The following is a 20,615-nucleotide window of genomic DNA, read 5'->3' as shown; positions in this document are numbered from 1 at the left end:
TACGCAGTTTTTCATGCAGCCCATCAATAACCCAATGGTGTGCGTGTTGTTTCGCAGATAAGGAAACTAAACATCCAAGCAGGCAAGTGAGCAGTAGAGCTAGTAAGTGGTAGTCTGATCTCAGAGCTAGTAAGTGGTAGAACTGAGAAATCCAGATCTGCCTGACTCTAATAAACACCTGCTCCACAGTCACTATAAGAGGCCAAGGAGGGGGACCCGAGGAGGGAAAGGCTGTGTCCATTCAGGCAATCAGAGAAGGACTCAGGGAGGAAGCAGAGGGCATTGGACCTGGGCCTGGGGAAACTTCCATTAGCAGGATCCCTGAGGGCACGCAGGGAAATAAGGTCACATATGATGGATGCTGGAGGCTCTGGAAGGTAAGCAGAGAGTTTAATTAATGCATGGGAGCAGGGAGAGCCACTGAAGTTTTCTGAGCATAGGAGGGGATAAACATGAGATGTAAGTGCAAGATTGATCTAGAAGCCCTAGGGTGCAGAAGGGGCCATGACACGGCAGGGAGGAGTTCAGGAATCCTGTCGGCAGGACCGATGGGGACAGGGCTGCTGAAGGGGCAGCCAGACTGGCTTGCAGCAGGACACACAGACATCTTCAGGGAAGGTAGTCTGTCAGCATCGGGGATAAACAATAGGGGTGAAGTAGAGAGGACAGCAAGGGGCTGCACCCTGGCGCCTGGTGTCACCTGCGCACAGGGAAGCTGGAAGGGAAATGCTGCTGCACTGAGGGGCCCTCACAGTCACCAGGGAGCAGGGAGGACAGCAGCCAGCTGAGGCCAGAGAGCAGCGGAGAGAGGACAGGTGTGCTGAAGCCCAGAGAGAGGAGGTTCAAAGCAGGGGGCCATGGAGGATGGGACAAATGAATAACAGTCCTTTCAATCTGGCTGGGAAGGCACCGGAACCTTTGACCTGCAGCCCTCCAACCTGGGGCTTTGCTTAGAGACAGAGGGACCTGGTGCTGCCTGAATATAAAAGAAAGTGGCCAGCAAACAGAGGAGAGAGATGAGCTGGCTCAGGCAGGGGCCCCGAATGGGATAAGGCCCAGGGTCAGGGCTGCAGTGACCAGGCAGGGCTGCCTTCAGTGAGCCCCAGGTGAGCAGAGAGAGCGGAGAAGTGATGGTGCAGGGACATGCTGAGCGTGGCAGACATGGCGTGGGCACCCTACATGGCGGTGATTGATGGTTGGGGGGCAGAAGGAGGGATGCCCGAACTCTGCTCTGGGCCATCTGCCAGGGGCGCCCCAAGCTGGAAGGGTAGCAGGCTTGTGGGAACAATACCTGTGTGCCGAGTCCACAGGGCCACCCAGCCCCTTCCACTCTTTGTGGATGGGGCGTCCACTGAATGGCCTCAGCATGTTCAGAAGAACTGAACCCTTCCTTCCTAGTCCATCTGAACCCCCAGCTCCCCAGCCTTCACTCCTCTTCACCCCCCGCCTCCCCACTCCAGACACACATAGCACAACCTACACAATTCCCCAAACTCTCCTTGCCTGAGCTCATGTCAGTCCCTCTCACCAAAATGCCCTCTTGCCCTGTGTCTCTATTCCCCTTAGGTAAATGCCATCTCTTTTGAGAAGCCTTCTTCAGTATCCTGGGCAGCATCTATTTCCCCCTCCTCGGGGCTGCAGGATTCCCTTCCTGTGCATCCCTCTCTTTTCAGCACTTATTCAAGAGCGTTCTAACTGGCCAGACACATCTGTGTTCTTTGAGCTCCCTAAAGGCAAGAACCCTGTCTTACTGATCTTTCGATCTCAATTGGCCAACACAGACAGGCACATAGTAGGTGATCAACTAACAATGGTGAGATGAATGAATGAATGCAGGAATGAGCGAATGAACAGCCTAACTATAGGAAGGCTATTGGATACACCACGTCTCAAAAGAGTGAGGTCATGGTGGAGGGGACACTGATCACGGTGGTGTTCAGATGCACTCAGGCTAATCCCAGGCCCTTTGGAATGATTGATGATGTTATAAGATCTTTTCGTATCTCTGAACTTCACTGACCCCTTACCTCCTTCTAAATCCCCAGGCTCAATGCATCCCGGCCCATCTTTTTAATGCATCCTGTTTTCTATAAACCACCTAGTGACTTCAAAAGCTCAAGTTATTCCCCGGGACAGAACAAGAGGACCCATCTCCTCTGTTTACTCCCCATCCTGCTTAAGGTTTATTATTTAATGTCATGAAGTTTCCTGTGAGTGTGTCTTTGTGAGGATGCTCCTACTGTGGTCTGAGAGCTCTGTATGCTAAGAGGTAATGTGAGAACACAGGCATGCAAGATGTGTCTTCAAAACTCCTCGGGCTCTGCTGCCAAAGCTCACTTTACGGTCACTCTTTACAGATCATCCTAAACTTCACATCCATGGATTTGTTTAAAAGCCGCCTGTGCTGGTACGACTATGTGGAGGTCCGGGATGGTTATTGGAGAAAAGCCCCCCTGTTGGGTGAGTTGACTTGAGAAAGCCTTGGGAGAGGGGTGATGGGCTGCTCTGTGTGATGCCATTAATGTGTGGAAGGGCCCGTCCTGACAGCAGTCACAGGAAGCTCTCAAGGGTCGGTGTCATTGTAAAACTCTGAACACTCCATTTGGCAACACATGTTAAAAGCTTTTAAGACTGAGATGGCCCTTCAACCCAGCAATTCCGCTTCTTGGAATGTATCCTAAGGAACCAATTAAGGAAGTGTGCAAAGTTCTAGCTATGGGGATGTTCTCTGGAGCAGGAAAAATGGAAAACAGTCTAAATGTTCAACAGTATGGGTTCGCTGAAAACATTGGGATACATCTTTCCAGGGGAAAACTATTCAGCCACTAAAAATAAAGGTGGAAGTGCCTACTTATTGATACAGAAAGGGATTCCTGTACGTTGTTACACAAAAAGATGTTACAAAAGAAAACATGCAGTTGAATTCCATTTTAAGAAAGACACAGGTATATGTATATTTTGCAGGTTTTGCAAACTCAGATGCCCTCAGAAATAAGGCCTACATGAGGGTGATGGGGTTGGTTGGCATAATAAACGAAGAAGTGGTGGGGAGTGTGGCAAAGTGAACAGTGAATATCTTGACCAGAATTACTCAAAACAAAATTAAAATTAAAACACGTACAGGTTGGATTCAACTGGAAGAAACCGTTTTGTGATCTACAGTATAAATATCAAGTAAAATTATAAACATAAGTAAATAACACATAATGGTTATTTCAGGATGATGGAGCATTTTCTTAAAAAATTTATTCTGGGGATGCCTGGGTGGCTCGGTTGGTTGGGCGTCCAATTCTGTTTTTAAGATTTTATGTATTTATTTGACAGAGAGAGAGACAGCGAGAGAGGGAACACAAGCAGGGGGAGTGGGAGAGGGAGAAGCAGGCCTCCTGCCGAGCAGGGAGGCCGATGAGGGGCTCGATCCCAGGACGCTGGGATCATGACCTGAGCTGAAGACAGATGCTTAACGACTGAGCCACCCAGACGCCCCTAGGTGTCCGATTCTTGATTTCGGCTCAGGTCATTATCTCGGGGTCATGAGATAGAGCCCTATGTCGGGCTCTGCTCTGGGCATGGAGTCTGCTCAAGGATTCTCCCTCTCCCTCTGCACCTTCCCCACCCTCTACCCTGTATGCCCTCTCTCTGTTAATTTGTTTTATTTTGTTTTTCCTGGGTTAGCTATATTTTCTAATTTTTCTACAATAAGCATGTACCCTTTCTGGGAGATGCATAGTGCATGAACTCATATGTGAAAAGGCAACTTGGACCTTTCAGCAAGAGGCAGTGGGCAGGTGGCATAAGGAGAAAGGTCAGTTCATTCAGGATTGGTCACCAATCTGCAATCTCCCATGGATGACCGCAAAAGATGAAAGTATAGAGAACCAATTGCATGGTGTCCTGGGAATGGACATAGGGACCCATTTGGCTCAGGAATAGCAACAGCGGAGCCCGGGAGGGAGGCAGATTTAAGGGAGCCAGATGGAAGGGTTTTGGGTGATAGTGGATTGTCCTCATTTTTAGAGCAGTAGTAGGGTGGGCTTCCAGGTTGACAAGTCTAAGCCCTCAGTGAGATCTTTGTCCCTGGCGTAGCCTCACATGGGCAGAAAAGACACACTGGTTATGCTGTGAATGGCTGGCTTGGGAGTGAGCTGCTGTTGGAAACAGGAGGAGAGGAGGAGAGTTAAGCTGGGGAGTTCCGTGGCCTGACTTCAAGTCAGATTCCGGGTGGGTCAGAAGAGATAGGGACAGAGGGTCTGGCTGGACCTGAGGGGTCCTGGCAGATACTAAGCTCTGTATTAGGGTCTCAGCCAGGTCAGCTTTCATTGGGAATAGCACCTAAACCCCTTCTGTCCAGAGGACCGTGAGTTTAAATTCCTAGAGGTACAAACAGGTAAGAATTTGTGTGCACTTGCGCTCAAGAAAGCAGCCATGGCAGGCTCTGTGTGGGGGTACCAGGTTACCGCCATCATCAGTGGGGTAGTTTGTCGTCGCAGTGGGCAAGCCAAGCACAGACAGGAGTGTGTACGCTATAGGACAAATGGGTTTTTTTTTTTTTTAAAGATTTTATTTATTCATGACAGACAGAGAGAGAGAGAGAGAAGCAGAGGGAGAAGCAGACTCCCAAGGAGCAGGGAGCCCGATGCGGGACTCGATCCCAGGACCCTGGGATCATGACCTGAGCCGAAGGCAGACGCTTAACTATCTGAGCCACCCAGGCGCCCAGGACAAATGGGTTTGGTTACCTGATGCCAAGGTGGAGGCTGCCTGCCCTGGATTTCTGCTTCCCGTGCATGCTAGCAGCGAAGGAGGCATGGCTTTAGAGGTAGTACTGACTGCGTGTAGCAAAAAGACGGAGGGTGACATTCTGGGTAGCAGAGGTTCCTGAACCTGGCCGGACATCAGCATCAGCATCAGAACTGTCTTTGGCCATCTACAGATCCTTAGGAGACTACCAAATCGGAATCCCCATGAGCCGGGTCAGGGAATGATCCTGCTTCTCTGTAAATGTATGTGCTTGGGTACTTGTTAGTACCACATACATAGAAAGGGGACCGCAAGGGTGCTTATCGAACAAACGAAGCTGGTTACCTCTGAGAAAGGCAGCACAGAGGTGCTGGGCAGCTTGGTGGTTTGCTTTGTATACTTCTGGATCGTTCTACATCTTTTACAAGAATGCATTCAGGTAGTATTTTGTAATTAAACTACTACAACAGGCTGTGTGGGAGGAGTTGCAGTGACAACATGGAATCGTGGACCCCTCGACCTGGGAGGGATCTTAAAGTCTTGTCTTGATCCAGATATCTTATCCCCACTTACCCCACACCTTCCCCAGGAAATCATGCTCCTCGAGTGTGGACCAACTCGCTAAGTCCACACAGCTAGCTAGGGGCTGAGATGAGACCAGAACTCAGATGCCCTGGTCGTGGGGAGTGGGGACTGCCGCATCTGAGAAGTGTATCCCCGTAGGATGGTCAGATAAGATGCATGATTCAGTGTTTATCTGAAATTCCAATGTGACTGGCCTTCCTGTATTTTTGTTTGCGAAATCTGGCAACCCTAACCGCCCCCCGCCCCGCCAGAGGAATGCGGTAGACTCAAAGGGCTCAGGGGAAGCAAGCTCTCCGTTACTGAAGTTCCCTAGAGAGGGCCGAGACACGCTCCTGAGAGTGGGCACAGCCAGAGACATTTCCAGGGATTCCCTTTTCTTGAACTTGAAACAAGAATTTTCTCACCGCAGATCCTGGCGTTTCTGGTTACACTTTGATGGGTGAGTTGGGGCTTTTGCCATTCGTTGTTGTCAGTGATGGTTTGTTTTGTTTACGTTTTGTGTGAGGTGTTTTTTGGCTCATATTTTACACACTTTTGCAGTGTGTGTGTGTGTGTGTGTGTGTGTGTGTGTGTGTGTGTGTGCGTGCGCTGTGTCGCAGCCAAGGCATGGCCCAGTGCCTGTAACCGTCATTCTTCGTTTGCAGGAATTCTCCTTTGCCAACTATTTGGCCCTGCTCTGATGTTTCCAAATGCAGTTGTTAGTGCACTTTTGTGTTTGGAACAAGTGCATTGTGTGGGCCGAACTGGTCCCTGGGAGGGGTCAGTGCCATGAAATCTGCTGGGAGGAGGCAGGTCAATGCCCCTTTGGCAGGAGGGAGAGCGGATTAGGGTGGATTGTGAAAGTATGCATCTTGCTCTGAAAAACTGTGCATTGCATATTTTCCCAGGGCCGTGTGTGAAAATCCAGGCATAATGGACGCATAACTTTTTATGAATGAACCCTTTATGACTCCCCATGGAGCCCACTTGTAGTGCCCTCATCTGCATTTCCTCTTCTTGATATCCTTATTAAACTCCTCCTCCAAGCCAGGAACCAGATTCCGTTTAGGGATTTGCCACCTTTTCTCTAGTCCAGTTTCTGCCCAGCCTGTTCATTCTCTTGGAAGGGGGCTGTTTGGGACCCACCGTTTCACAAAGTGACTAAAGAGAAATGTAAGTAGAATGAGAATAGTTCACAGCTGGTTAAAGGTATCAAATTGGTTTTTCTATTTCAGGGGTCACTCATGAGACTGCACCTGAAGTGGGGAGGAACAGGGCGGGGGGGGTGCGGTGCTACAAAGAGAATTTACCAGTAAACTTAAATACTGTCGTGTTAATTGGATTCCCCTCCCTTATTTCTGCCGGAGGAATTACGCGAACAATGCACTTTTTTTATGTAGAACTGTCTGCCATGCACACAAAAGCCCCTCTCCCCCCATTCCCTGCAGTTGGAGCGGGGGAAGTTCAGAAAGACCAGGCCGGCCAATCGGTGTCGCGTGGCCCCACTCCTGGGGCTCCTTGGGCCGGGGCAGTCTCCCAAATGAGCAGAAACGATGGCGGGAGTCAGACAGCCAGACTGGCATTGCCACAAGCTCGCTGTATGGTTGGAGGCTTTGATCCTTGTTCCTAAATGTCTGTGTCCAAATGGGGAACGATGCGTACGTTCCCAGAGAGCAGATTTCATGTCTTTTCATCCAAAAGCGGACCGTGTCCAGAATCCCACCCCAAACAGAGAAGTTCCTTTTGATGATGGTAGCCGTGGTTGATGAAGTAGGAGGTAAAGTTGATGAGGAAGGTCAAGATCCCAGACTGCCGAGGTTCAAGTCCTGCTTCACTTACAACTTTGAGTGTAACTCAAAAGTGCATGTAACTCAAATTCTTCAATCCTCGGTTTTCTCATAACCTAGACTACTAACAGTCCCTAACTCAGGGGGGAGCAGGATGCAGTTAGATCATCTGCGTAAGGTGCTTAGGACAGTGTCATGCTCACTAAAAAAGGGCTTTCGTTAGAACCGTTACGGTGGAGATTAGAGTGTTGAGAAAAGGGGACAAAGTAGAGGGTTTTAGTTAAGAATTACACGGTGATTGGGGGAGAGAAGTGACTTAGAAATAATCTGTAATTTATCCTACCAAGTCTGGCTTTGCAGTAATTCCTTCCTCCTCCAGAGTAGTGAGCAGACCGGGGTTGTCCTATGGTCCAACCATAGGTGGCTCATCTCATCTGGTTGGGTTCTTAGGCAGCAAGGCAGGTATGGGAAGTTCTTCTCTTTTTTGGAAACGGTCTCCAGTGGCTGTGACAGCTAGGGTTTTAAAAGGAGAGATTTGTACTTGAAACTTGGTTTGGCTAAGAAGGAATTCCTTTTGTGACCCCACGTTGTTGCAATGCTGTTCAGCAGCCCTGTCTCCTCACTGGTAAGCAATACTTCCCCACGCTTACGTGGTGCTTCCAAATTAATTGACACTCATTGGCCATGCCAGAGTAACCATTACTGAAAATTTATAGGCTTCTGATGGATTGTTCCTTGCCAAATTCTTGGCAGAAGTTTCAGCTCATCTCACTTAATGTTAAGCTCACCAAATCCAAAGAGCTGCAGGTGGCCAGAATTGGAAGGAAGCAGAAGGAGATTAGCAGCTTATACCCCATGTCTCCCCAAAGAATGTATCCACAGTTGGCCATCAGGAAATGTCCACAGTGGTCTTTATTCCTCCCCGAACTTCACTCCCCCCATTTCTCAGAAGGGAAAGGGGAATTATAACTTCAAGTGGTGTTGGCAATAAGGGAGTGCCCACTAGATATCTGTTGAATAGACATAAAAAATATTGAGATATAATTCATGTATAATACAACTCACCATTTAAAGTAAACAAGTCAAAGATTTTTAGTATGTTCACAGAGTTGTGCAACCAACCATCATCATAATCAATTTTAGAATATCTTCACCCCAAAAGAAAGCACATCCATACTCATTAACAGTCACTCCCCATTTCCCCAATATTAAATGGATTTTTGAGTGACTCTACAGTCAGTGCTTAAGAGAACCATGACTTCCAGTCCAAATAGACCTTGACTGGTCTGTGTTGTGAACTGATCAGTACAACTCAGCTCATGTCCCACCCCAACCCCATTCCTATCCTGCCGTGGGCTGCCATCTTTAGATGGCATTAGGAATTATAGAGTCAAGGATTACTATACACTGGGAAGGCATGGCCTTCGGCCTCTTCCTCTGTAGAAGATCCAAATTTCAGACTTGGATCTGAGTGTCTGAGGAACATACATTTATTTGTATTTTTTCAGTAACAGAATTTCAACAGCAATTATGAGCCCCTTTCTATCAGGTAGTGGGAAGTTAACTTCAGTCAGATTGTGTTTTCTTCCCTCGAGGTGGGGGTCCGATAAGGGATATACTTTCTGCCAAGGCATGGTGGCAGGGGAGGCACCCATATTGCCATCCCAGCTGGCCTTGCTGGATGTCCTCATGCCTGGTCTCCAGCCCTCTGTCTGAGCAAAGAATCGTAAGTGGCTGCTGGGCCTCCTTCTTGTCTCAACTCTAGGCCAGTTCAGATCGGTGCCGAGCCCATATCTCCCTAGAAGACATTCAGTGGGTGATGTCCTGTGGTTTCCCACATCCTCTGGACTATGGGAAAGTCACCTCCATACTCCCTTTGCCTGAAGAACTCTGCATGCCTGTCTCCTGGCCTAATGTCTGGATGAACCATGTTGATGCTCCTATTCTGACCCCAGGTCCATGGGGATCTAAGGTCTTGTTGCCCCTTCAGGCTCTGCCCAGTGACTGGGGGCACAGTTCTGTCCTTCTTCCAGATCCTTTTTTATTTTTTTTAATTTTTATTATTTTTTTAAAGATTTTATTTATATTCAAGTTAGTTAATGTAGTCGTTTCAGGAGTAGAATTTAGTGATTCATCGCTTGCATGTAACACCCAGTGCTCATTCCATCAAGTGCCCTCCTTCATGCCCATCCCCCAGTTACCACATCCCCCCACCTCCCCTCCAGCAGCCCTGTTTGTTCCCTATACTTAAAGCCTCTTAATGGTTTTCCTCCCTCTCTGTTTTTATCTTATTTTATTTTTCCTTCCGTTCTCCTGTGTTCATCTGTTTTGTTTCTTCAATTCCACATGTGAGTGAAATCATATGGTATTTGTCTTTCTCTGACTGACTTATTTTGCTTAGCATAATACCCTCTAGTTCCATCCACATCATTGCAAATGGCAAGATTTCGTTCTTTTTGATGGCTGAGTCATGTCTGTCCATGGACATCTGGGCTCTTTCCATAGTTTGGCTATTGTGGACATTGCTGCTATAAACATTGGGATGCAGGTGCCCCTTCAAATAATTATTTTTGTATCCTTTGGATAAATACCTAGTAGTGCAATTGCTGGGTCATAGGGTAGCTCTATTTTCAACTGTTTGAGGAACCTCCATACTGTCTTCCAGAGTGGCTGCACCAGCTTGCATTCCCACCGACAGTGTAGGAGGTTCCCCTTTCTCCACATCCTTGCTGACATCTGTTGCTTCCTGACTTGTTAATTTTAGCCATTCTGACGGGTGTGAGGTGGTATCTTATTGAGGTTTTGATTTGGATTTCCCTGATGCCGAGAGATGTTGAGCACTTTTTCATGTGCCTGTTGGCCGTTTGGATGTCTTCTTTGGAGAAATGTCTGTTCATGTCTTCTGCCCATTTCTTGACTGGATTATTTGTTTTTTGGGTGTTGAGTTTGATAAGTTCTTGATAGATTTTGGGTACTAGCCCTTTATCAGCTATGTCATGAAAATATCTTCTCCCATTCTGTCGGTTGTCTTTTGGTTTTATTGATTTTGATGAAGTCTCAGTAGTCCATTTTTGCTTTTGTGTCCTTCTCCCAGGTCCTCGAACCCATTCAGGGTCTCTATCATCCTTTTCCATCAAGGGTCTTAGCTCAGGGTGGGACAGCATACGGGGTCCTTCTAGAGGGTCCGTGGTCCCCTCTCTAATCCCCTCTGTCCCTGGGTCCGCCATTCATCTGTCCTAGCAATCTTTCTAAGACTACAAGGGTGAAAATGGAAGAATGTGCTCTCACTCATTGAGTCTTCTTCCAAACCTTTGTAATTGTGACTAGGCTTGTGACATTCAAGAGCCTAGAAGATTTGATTTTTTTGTCATATGTTCTCTGGCATCCCTTTTCTGAGGCAAGGAAAGCAGAATGTCTTCCCAAAGGCATGCCGCCCCCCAAAGAAGGGCACATATGTAGTAGGAAATACCGAGGGAGGAAATCTTCATCGCTGCCTCAGACCGTTACCCGCCATGCCTGCAGCGCCCGTACCCGACCCGCGTGGCAGAGGAGGGGGTGCCCGGGCTATACTCTGGGTACTTTAGTGACCGGAGTCTGGAATGCTCTTGAAGTCAGCCTGGAAGAGACACACAGCCTGCATGACTGCCTCCTTCCGTCCTTTGTTCTTGTATGCGTGACAGGATGGGTCACCACGGCCAAGGTTCCTGCTCACCTGGAGCGCCACTGAAGAAACGCCACTTCCTGTCGGTCTGTAATGAGTTTCTTGTTGCTGGCTGCGGCAACCTGACCAGTCTTTTCCACTTCCCAGGTAGGTTTTGCGGTGATGAAGTCCCAGAGCCCCTCACCTCCACGGACAGCCGGCTCTGGGTGGAGTTCCGGAGCAGCAGTGGCATCTTGGGCCGGGGTTTCTTCGCAGTGTACGAAGGTGTGTTCACGACGACAGAAGCCCCCTGGGGAGCCCTTGATGTGCTCTGACCTTCACATGCAGCGCCCCCCAGGCACACGTGGAAGCTGCCAGAGCCAGGAGGGTGGGGGCACCCCCCACAGGGGCTGGGCTGAGGCATCCCCCACCCCGGGGCCCCTTCCTCCGCACTCTGGAAGCAGAGGGGCCAGCTGTGCCTCGTTCAGGACAGGTGTTGTCTGCCTGTCACCACCCCGCTGAACTCCATTCCAGTGCAGTTGCATGGTGGGGCCTGTCCGGGGTAGAGAACCCCGAGCCCGGGAGAGCAGCCTCCAAAGAGCTGTGTGAGCCCGAGCAAAGGACCTAACCTCTCTGGGCCTCTGTTTGTTTCACTGATGAAAACAGGACTTTGGGCAACATCAGGATATTTACAACTACATTTCTTGAAAGGGCCTCCGAGGCCACCTTGGTGGTTGAGTTGAGGAAACAAAGAAGTCTGGGCTCCAGGCAACTGCCCCCAAGGCATTTCTGCTAAAGTTTGTTCCACGTATTGGGTAAATTGTAATTTTGGAGAGGCCAAGGTTTTGTTTTTATAAAAGAAATAACCTGTGTGTGTGTGTGTGTGTGTGTGTGTGTGTGTGTGTGTGTGTGTGTGTGTGTATGTACGCACACACATGTGCGTCCCTCTGTGTCAGTGGTCCCCTACCCTCTACATTAGAATCACTTGGGGAACTCACTGCTACTTGGAGCTCCCCCAGACCCCATGCCTCAGAACTTGTAGGGCTGTGGCCCCTGCTTCCACAGCTTGGAACATTCCCCAGGTAATCGTGATGCACAGCAAAGGTGGAGAATGCTACCTTACCTGGCTATTTTCTTTATATGAAAAAAAATCCAGAGTTGCAAACAAATGAAATTGTGCCTTTCCGGAGGCACAGTCTCAGTTGGATGGAGATGAAAAATGTTGCCACGTGGAGCCACCTAGTGGTGATAAGGGTGGCCACTTCCTAAGGTCTGACGGGGGACCGCTTTCCTCCTCTCCTGGCTCTCTTTCTAAAGCTACGTGTGGGGGAGACATTAACAAAGATGCTGGTCAGATTCAATCTCCCAACTACCCGGATGACTACAGACCTTCCAAGGAATGTGTTTGGAGGATTACGGTTTCGGAAGGGTTTCACGTGGGGCTTACCTTCCAAGCTTTCGAGGTGAGTACTGCTAGGGTTTTCTTACCAAGGATGAAGTAAATGTCAACTCTGCTAGTCACTCTCTGCTCCATAAAGATGGGTTTCCATTTTGTGGGTTGCAAACAGGAACCTAAGAGACCATTTCAAGCTCACGGTGCATTGTACCTGGACATTTGGCATCAAAATCTTTGCAAACTTTGAAATTGCGTCCACCTCCTTTCTGATGGCCGCCCAGGGGAACTGAAAGTCCAGGAGGGGATCCCAGGAAGTTGTGAAGAACTGTTCTTCCTTGTGTATCGTCTCTTAGTCTGCACAGTTTGGTTCTCCCTGGGCTTCCACAAGTAGGGGACAGCTTGGAGGGCCCAGGACACACTTGGGTCCTTCTGCCTCCTGTTTAGATTTTTGAGAGTGTTATTTAAGTTCCCTTCTTACATGAATAAACAGGACCATCCGTCATCTTCCACGTTGCCTCTGTTTCTCTGTTTAGATCGAAAGGCATGACAGCTGTGCATATGACTACCTGGAAATCCGCGACGGCCCCACGGAAGAGAGCGCCCTGATTGGCCATTTTTGTGGCTATGAGAAGCCGGAAGATGTGAAATCCAGCTCCAACAGAATGTGGATGAAGTTTGTGTCCGATGGCTCTATCAATAAAGCGGGCTTTGCAGCCAATTTTTTCAAGGGTATGAATTAGCAGTTTTTTTCCATTTTTAGTCACAGGAAGAGGTATTGCCCCCCTGGCTTAAGAATCACAAAACCCATATGGAACCTTAGCATCAAACAAGGCTCCCTGTGGGGAGAAGGCAGTGACCCATTTTTGAGCTGCCTCTAACCGGGTTCACCACTAACTCAGGAGCAGGCATGGCCTGGGCTGCTACAGGGCAGAAAGTTATGCCACTGCACTTGGAAACTAGATTTAATAAGTTTACCAGGTCAAGTTAGTAAACCTCAGGGAAACTGACGTTGATAATAAATATTCGTGTAGTCACTCTCATTAATTGAGCACCTACTCTGTGTCAGGAACTGTGCAAAGTACTTGGTGGACATGATGTCACTTAATTCCCAAAATAACCCTTTGCATTGGGTTTGGATCACGTTTGACTAGGGTTGAGAAGAGTTGCTTGGGGGTCACCCAGATAGTTAAGTGACAGATCAAGAATCCAAGTGCAGTCTGACTCCTAAGCCCAAACTCTTTCTACAGCATTGCCTCGCGTTCCCTGATGTGGGCCAGAGAGGCAGCCTCCCTCTTCAGCTGCTGACGCACCAGCCCCCGGCCTTCAAGTCTCCCCTCGAGGGGGTGGGAGTGGGGAGGAGAGCGAGGGGTGCTCAGGGAACAAGCTTCCATGTGGTCTTGAGGACCTGCTGTGTTGCAGAGTCTTGAAAGTGACCCAGAATGGCATGGGAAGCCCGCATTCCTGGCCTCAGCAGAAGGGGCTACTCAGGACTCCTTTGTCGGAGCAGGTCTCTCCTCTCAGGCTCTGGAAGCCCCTCAGACCACACTGTAGAAGGGAGGTCTGGATAGTCCCCAGTGCATTGTGACCGGGCGTCCGGCAGCGCGCCAGCACCCACCGAATGATGTTAGCTAATCCACATCTGAGGTCTCTCGGTCAGTGGCACCACTCACGTCCAGGGAGAAGCTGCTTTCCCCTCCTTTCCTCCTCTCCAAGGACTCCTGGCTGTGTCAGCCCAGAAATCCTGGTCTCTCTCTTACTCCCACTGTCTGCATCTGCCAGCTCTTTAGCCCTTTCTCACAGGTTCTACTTAAGTGCGTGGGTGTCAGAGGAAACCCTCTCAAGCCGTGAGCCTGAGCAGGCAGCTCTTCGTCCTTACCGAAACTTCAGGTTTCCTCTCTGAAACAAGGGGAAGAAATCTGCCCACTTTACCTGACCCGTCGTGAAGCCCCACTGAAATGATGGCTGTAGAGATACTTTATAAGCTGGGAAGTGCCCCACAAGTGTGTGGGGTTCTTCTTCTTTGGTCTCAAGGCATCTGGAAGAGCAAAACCCAAGCAGAAACAGAACAAGAATCACAATGCTGTGGATAATTGGAGGGAAAAATTGAGTCAATTCTTTCTCAAGTGAAAAAGCCAGGCTGCAGCAAGTGTATTTCAAATGCAGGTCAGCTTGTGGTTGAGATGCCTGGAAATTCACAGTCTGCGCACCCCCCCCCCGCCCCCGCCGCGTCCCCCACCCCAGCCCAGACCGCATGTGACCCAGCAGCAGCCACGCTCGCTGGGTGGCCTGAAGCAAGTGACCCAAGTTCTCTGAACCCCGAATCACCCGCTTCTAGAAATAACATACGAGGCTATAGCAGAGCTGTCAGGAGAAAATGAAACCGTGTAAGCAAATGCACATTGTCTAATGGTTAGTCCCATGAACTGTCTTTGCTAAAGAAGGAGTCTTTGAGGTGGTTATTGTTATCTCTGGCAAAAAAGGAAGTGACGATTTCTTCTTGCTCTCACCATGTATCAGTCTCTTGTGGCTGGTGTAACAAATTACCAGCAATGTGGAGGCTTAGAACAACAGAACTTTCTCATCTTCCAGTTATGGAGGTCAGCTTTCCTTGCCTTTTCCCACATCTAGAGGAGTCCCCCGCATTTCTTGGCTTGGGTGCCCCTCCATCTTCAAGCCAGCACTGGACAGTTGAGTCTTTGTCCTGCTGCATCACACACGTCTGCTTCCACAGCCGCATCTCTTTCTCTGCCCCTGACTGTCCCCCTCCCTCTCTCAGGCATAAGGACCCGTGTGGCGACATTGGGCCCACCCACAAAATGCAAGATAATCTCCTGTTTCAAGATCCTTAATTTAATCGCATTTGCAAAGGCCTTTTTGCCAAGTAAGCTGACGGAGTCACAAGTTCCAGGGACTGAGATGTGGATGGCTCCAGGAGGCCAGATTTCGCTTCCCACATGTCACGGATGATTAGAAGGATTTATTCTAACTGTGTCCTCCTCTCTGACATGCACCCTCCGCTCTGTAAATTAGGTGTTGGGGAGTTAGTAACCGCGTGGCACCAACCCACCCACGCCTCATTCCTGGTGCTGCTTCTAATCAGTGATGCGTGTTTTTGAGAGGACCGACTAAAGCTGGAGGTCAGGGTTACCAGATTAAAGAAAAAAAAGGGATGCCCAGTTAAATTTGAATGTAAGATGAAGAATGATCTTTTAGTATAAGCATGTCCCAAATATTGCACACGTGGCTAAAAAATGATAAGAAATGTTCATCTTCAACTCAAATTTAGATGAGCCCCCCTGCGTGTTTTGGCGAGGCCAGGCGAGGCCGCAGACAGGAGTGCATCCCTCTATGAGGCTGGGCTGGTGTGTAAAGCACTGACTGGCTGACTCCGGGTACCCACGACAACCAGCTGCATTTGCAGTTGGAAGATAGCATCTTCTCCTTCTGCCACAGTCAGCATTCATTCAGCAGTCATCAAGCCATGTGTCAGGTGCTGTGCTAGGCGCTGGGGACACAGGAAGGCACGGTCACTGTCCTCAAGAGCTCAGGCTGGTGAGAGAGGACTAAGGCCAAAGGGCGGTGGCTGGGCCGCGGACATGTGGACCTCAGAGGCACTCAACCTTGGGTGGGGGGGGGGGTCACTGTGCCCAGCCTCACACTTCAAGGGCATTTCAATTCTCAGTTTGCAAACTTCTCTTTAGATGCCCATGAAGGTGTTAACCAAGGCCCATCTACACTAACTTAATGCACAGGCCTGGCTTGGCGTCTCTTTTATGTCAGTGAGCTTGACCCTGAATCCTAAAAGAGGAACCAGGACTAGTGGAAGCCTCGGGGGGCCTCTTAAGGGAAGAAAAAGGACTCTACTGAATGTGCCAGAAACCACGTGAGTGATCTCACTTTCTCTTCAGAACCACCCCATGGTCCACATTAGTATCACCCTCCTTTTACAGTTGAGGAAATGGAAGTCCTGAGGGGGCAGAGCTGAACAGACCCAGGATCTGCAGGGCCCCCCAGTGCATTCTTCCCGCTGCAGAGACGTGCAAGTCCCTGGCAAGTCAAGTGAGGGGCGTTCAATTTTTCATTAGTGTTTTTGTGATTTGATTCTGAAACTTGTTGCCTTTCCGCCCTCCGGGTGCCATGGGGCATGGGGGAAAGGGCTTTGGATGTGGCATCTGAGGTTTGGATTTTTGTCCTGTCTTCATCCCTCAAGGTGTCTCCTCTCAGGCAGGTCAGTTTTCCTTTCAGAGACTGGGTCATACTTGCTTTGTTCTCCACTATACTCCCAGAGCCTGGCCCACACAGGGCTCAGTAAATACTCACTGGGCAGGGAATGACTAGATCAAAGAGTACATGAGGCTCGTGTTCCTCACCTGTGGGCTGGGCTTCCTGCTGCTTTCTCTGCCTCCTTTTCGGGGTCCCCAGGAGGAAGAATGAGGCGAGACCGCAGTCTAGAGCAATGCTGTCTGACAGAAATAGGGAGCAAGTCACAAAGGAGAGCCATGTAATTTTAAACTGTCTAGCAGCCACCTTATTCCTCCCCCAAAAAAGAAACAGATGGAATTATTTGAATATATCTTATTTAACCCAATATATCAATTTTATGGCCATTTACCAGCAGCGCTGTCATTTTAATATGTAATTGATATACACAACATTAATGGCATATTTTATGGGTTTTTTCATTCTAAGTCTTGGAAATCCAGTGTCTTTTTACACTCACCGCACAGCTGAATTCAGACTAGCTACATTTCAAGGGTTTGACAGCCACACGGGCTGATGGTGACCACATTGGTCAGTGCAGGCCTTGGGACTGGACACGGCCAGCTTCCGCTGCCCAGCCATTTTCCAGAAAAGCCATCAATAGGCTGTCCTGGGAACACGCAGAGCCCAGTGCATGTGTTAGGACTTCTCCAGTGAAAGAAACTGGAAGATAAACTACAAAGTCCGTGTGGAAGAGTTGAACCAAGAGAAAGAAACTTGCCTTGGTGCCAATGGGCAGGAGGCTCTGCCCGGAGCCCAGCTGGAGCACGGCACTGACCAAGGTGCCAGGTGGCCTCTGTGTCCCTCTCCCGATGCCAGATGGCAGTGTCCCTCAGAGCCCACTGGCCTGGCAGCAGGCAGAGCTCATCTCCCCTTACTTCCAGAGATGGCGGCATTTGCGGGTTGGCCATTTTGGTCGCACACTCCTCACATAAAGAATATGATTTCACCTTGATCCCCACACCCCTCTGTCCCAGTGCCAAAGGACCACCATGGGGTGTTGATGAGGGGGACTGTCTTCCTGCAGGTGTTTCTTCAAAAGCTTACGGATATGCCCTGCCTTCTCATTCCTTAACTCTCTGCAAACAATTGTTGGCATCCTACCTGAGCCATCTCATTATCTAAGCAGGGAATGGTTCCTTCTGCACTAATACGGCTTGAAGAAGGCAAAGAAGACAGAGCTACCACTTTGCAAGGCTGAGCCCTACCTTTTCAGCTTTTACTCCTACCCCTCACACTTTCTCAGATTTTTCTAGGAGGCTTGGCCTTGACCACTGTAGCCCAAAGCAAGCGTGAATCTATGGGCTTGGAGTAGATGCTACTTCATCACAGTGTGGAGGTGATTCCAAGGACACCCAGGCTCCCACGGAGAGCAGGGCACCTAGTACACTTCCACGCCATCCATCCAAGTTGGAGTAGGGTTGAAAATGTCCAAACATCCCACTGCTCTTGCTGGAGGGAGCTCAGATATAACCCTATAGCTTTCACCCACCTTCCTGGGCCAAACAAACATCCCCCCCTTCTAGTCCCTAGAGGAACTATATTCCCTTTGCTTTAGGCCCAAATCCAATCTACCATCCTCTCTCAACCCCGCATGGTTAAGATGGTACCCGGAAACTTGTTCATCTGTGGTCTTCCCTTTCTTGCCTATGACAAACGTGTGTCCTTCCCATAGCCATATCATCTTCTGGCATCAGAGTCTCCCCCCTTGCCCCCGACTCGATCCTGTGTTTATCTTGGTCTATTTTGATGGGCTTTTCCCATCATTCTTTTCTGCCCTCCCCCTGCACCCACCTGCCAGTTTCTTGACTCTGCTGTGCTGCCTTCCTGCCCATCTCTTCTTCCTCCACTGGCCCATCTTTGAGGCAGTGTCCTTTCTGTTTCTGCCTTGTCCCTCTCCCTTCCTCAGCCTGTACTACTCTGCTCTCACCTGACTCAGGTATGCCCAGGTAACCTTGCCCTTTTCACTGCCCTCATCATTGTGCCTCTCCACCCACTGGGATTTCGAAAGCAACCTCGCTATTGTCTGTAGTGAGATCTGTTGTGTATTGGATGTCTATATGCTAGGGACTTCACACACATCATTTTCAGCCCCCACAACCCTAAAAGCAGGTACCTACTCTCATTTTAAAGCAGGGGGAAGGCTCAGAGAGGTTAAATCACCCAATTTGTTGGGGGCAAGATCCAGTATGGATCCAAGTAATGTCTGTCTGGCTCACTCTAGAAGCCAGGACTCTCCAATTTCCTTATTATTGATTCTCCCTCCTATACTTTCTAGCAAATGCCAAAGAAAATGCTTTTCCTACTGTAAAGCAATAAGTAATTGCAGGATTATTACTATTCTAGCATACTTCATATTTCATTTATTTGAGGCCATGGACAACTTCAACCCCCTGCCTAGGGCACGTCTCCTACACTCAGTTCCCCTACTGGTCAATTTATTTAAGCTTTGGCTGAGCCCAACAACACGTCACTCTTAGAATTACCTAAGTTTATTGCCCACCATGTGCAACGATGGGATATTCACATGCTGTTCTTTACCCAGTGAAGCGTGAGCAGGTAGACAAGTGTGTTGTGTGCTGTAGACAAAAAAGGCTGGAAGGAAATGGGTCTGTTTGAGTGGGGAAAGGGCAGCACAGAGGGAGTCAGCCCGGTCGAAGGGTTTGCTTGTGCTGCAGGACCAGTGGAGGGACATTGCAAGGGGCCAGAATTTTGACAATTCACATTTCAAAGGATAAGAAATACTTTTGAAAAGCAGCGAGAATCCTATCTCTGGGTGATTTCAAACAGGGTCTGCAAAGCCATCCATAAGAAATGTTATTAAAAGGATCGCTGCGTGAGGGCAGGACTGGGGGTCTTTCCGGGTCTTTACCAACTCTAAGATGTCCTGATTTCTCCCATTTTGTGTGTAATGTGGGCTTTGAAGATTTTGTGGCCAACCCTGTGCTTGCTCTCTTCCTACCTTCCATGGTGTTATGAACCAATGCCACCCCCACCCTTTCTTCCTCCCAGATTGGGCGTTTTTGGTTTTGTCTTGTTTTGGAAGAGGCCTCAGGGTTTTGTTGTCCCTTCGCTCAGCTCTCTGGCTCGGTGAGGCCACAGTCTCTCCTCTCAGAGATAGATGCACCAGAGCTTGGCACCAGAAAATGATGAGTTTTTCCTTTTATTTCCGATCCTCTTCTTGGAGATGCCCACGGCCTGGGTTTTTCTTTCCTCCAGTGATGCACGGGCTGACATTTCCGGGCAGATTCTCCAATTACCCCATGTTCCTCCTCGGGACAGCTCTCCTGGCATCCTACCTGCTGCTATTCTAACTGCCCCAAACACATATCACTAGACACTTGTCAGCACCGAATCCCATCCAAGTCCCCTGCTAACTCAATCTCTCTGTGACCTCTTCCTGCAGTTTCTCCTGGGAGTGCTGGCTAGCCTAAGAGCTCAGTGTCTTTAAGCTTGACGATCTCCCTGGGCACACCGCTTCAGATTATTTCTAAAATACAAAATCACAAGTTCTGGTTCTATCTCTAGAAAATTCTTCTACATCTTCATCTAGAAATGTGTCCCTTTGTTCTTATCCTTCACTTAATGTCCCTATGAAGTTCTGTATTTGAGGAGAACCCCAATTCCATAGCATTAAAACTGATGACATTTTTGGTGAGAGACCTCTGAGATTTTTTTTAAAAATCACACTGTATACCCTGACTGAACCCTTCAAAGAACAAAATCATCCAGGCCTGATCTCCTCCAGAGGAGCCCTGCTTCTGCCTAACAAGTTACTCTTATGTTCTTAAGACCTCCCCTTTGGCTAGAGCTGCTGAGGGTTTCTGAGACACAGACGTGAGCCTCCCAGGGTGGGGGTCACCAGGAGCCGTTCTTGTTCTTAGAGGACATTTGCCAGGCACGCTGGGATAGGGAATGGGATGGGGAGCAGACCAGACAGCTTTGTGATGATTTAGCCGGGGTCCCCTTCCTCTCCAACAGAGGTGGATGAGTGTTCCTGGCCAGATCATGGCGGGTGTGAGCAGCGCTGTGTGAACACTCTGGGCAGCTACAAGTGTGCGTGTGATCCTGGCTATGAGCTGGCTGCTGATAAGAAGACATGTGAAGGTTGGTGTTGGACCTGCCAAGCGAGAATGGGAAGGGATGAGGGGCAAGTCTTAGGAGAAATGGGGATGAGATGGGGCCGTGGGCTGGCCGCGAGGGGACGTGATCTGTGATGGAGGGTGCC

The 20,615-nt window shown here is 49.2% G+C and overlaps 1 protein-coding gene across 1 annotated transcript in view; it reads left to right on the top strand.

Annotated features, from left to right (window-relative positions):
- Nucleotides 1-20,615, top strand: part of TLL2 (tolloid like 2) — a 120,363-nt gene that overhangs the window by 85,540 nt on the left and 14,208 nt on the right. The window contains exons 10-14 of the mRNA XM_027597114.2: nt 2,358-2,460; nt 10,900-11,016; nt 12,049-12,194; nt 12,661-12,856; nt 20,369-20,494. Coding sequence (XP_027452915.1) covers nt 2,358-2,460; nt 10,900-11,016; nt 12,049-12,194; nt 12,661-12,856; nt 20,369-20,494 — 688 coding nt within the window. The remainder of the gene's footprint in view (nt 1-2,357; nt 2,461-10,899; nt 11,017-12,048; nt 12,195-12,660; nt 12,857-20,368; nt 20,495-20,615) is intronic.

This window comes from Zalophus californianus, chromosome 15 (assembly GCF_009762305.2).
Source record: "Zalophus californianus isolate mZalCal1 chromosome 15, mZalCal1.pri.v2, whole genome shotgun sequence".
Taxonomy (NCBI): Eukaryota; Metazoa; Chordata; class Mammalia; order Carnivora; family Otariidae; genus Zalophus; species Zalophus californianus.
The sequence above is the reverse complement of the archived record's forward strand: the minus strand, read 5'-3'. Positions and strand labels throughout refer to the sequence as shown.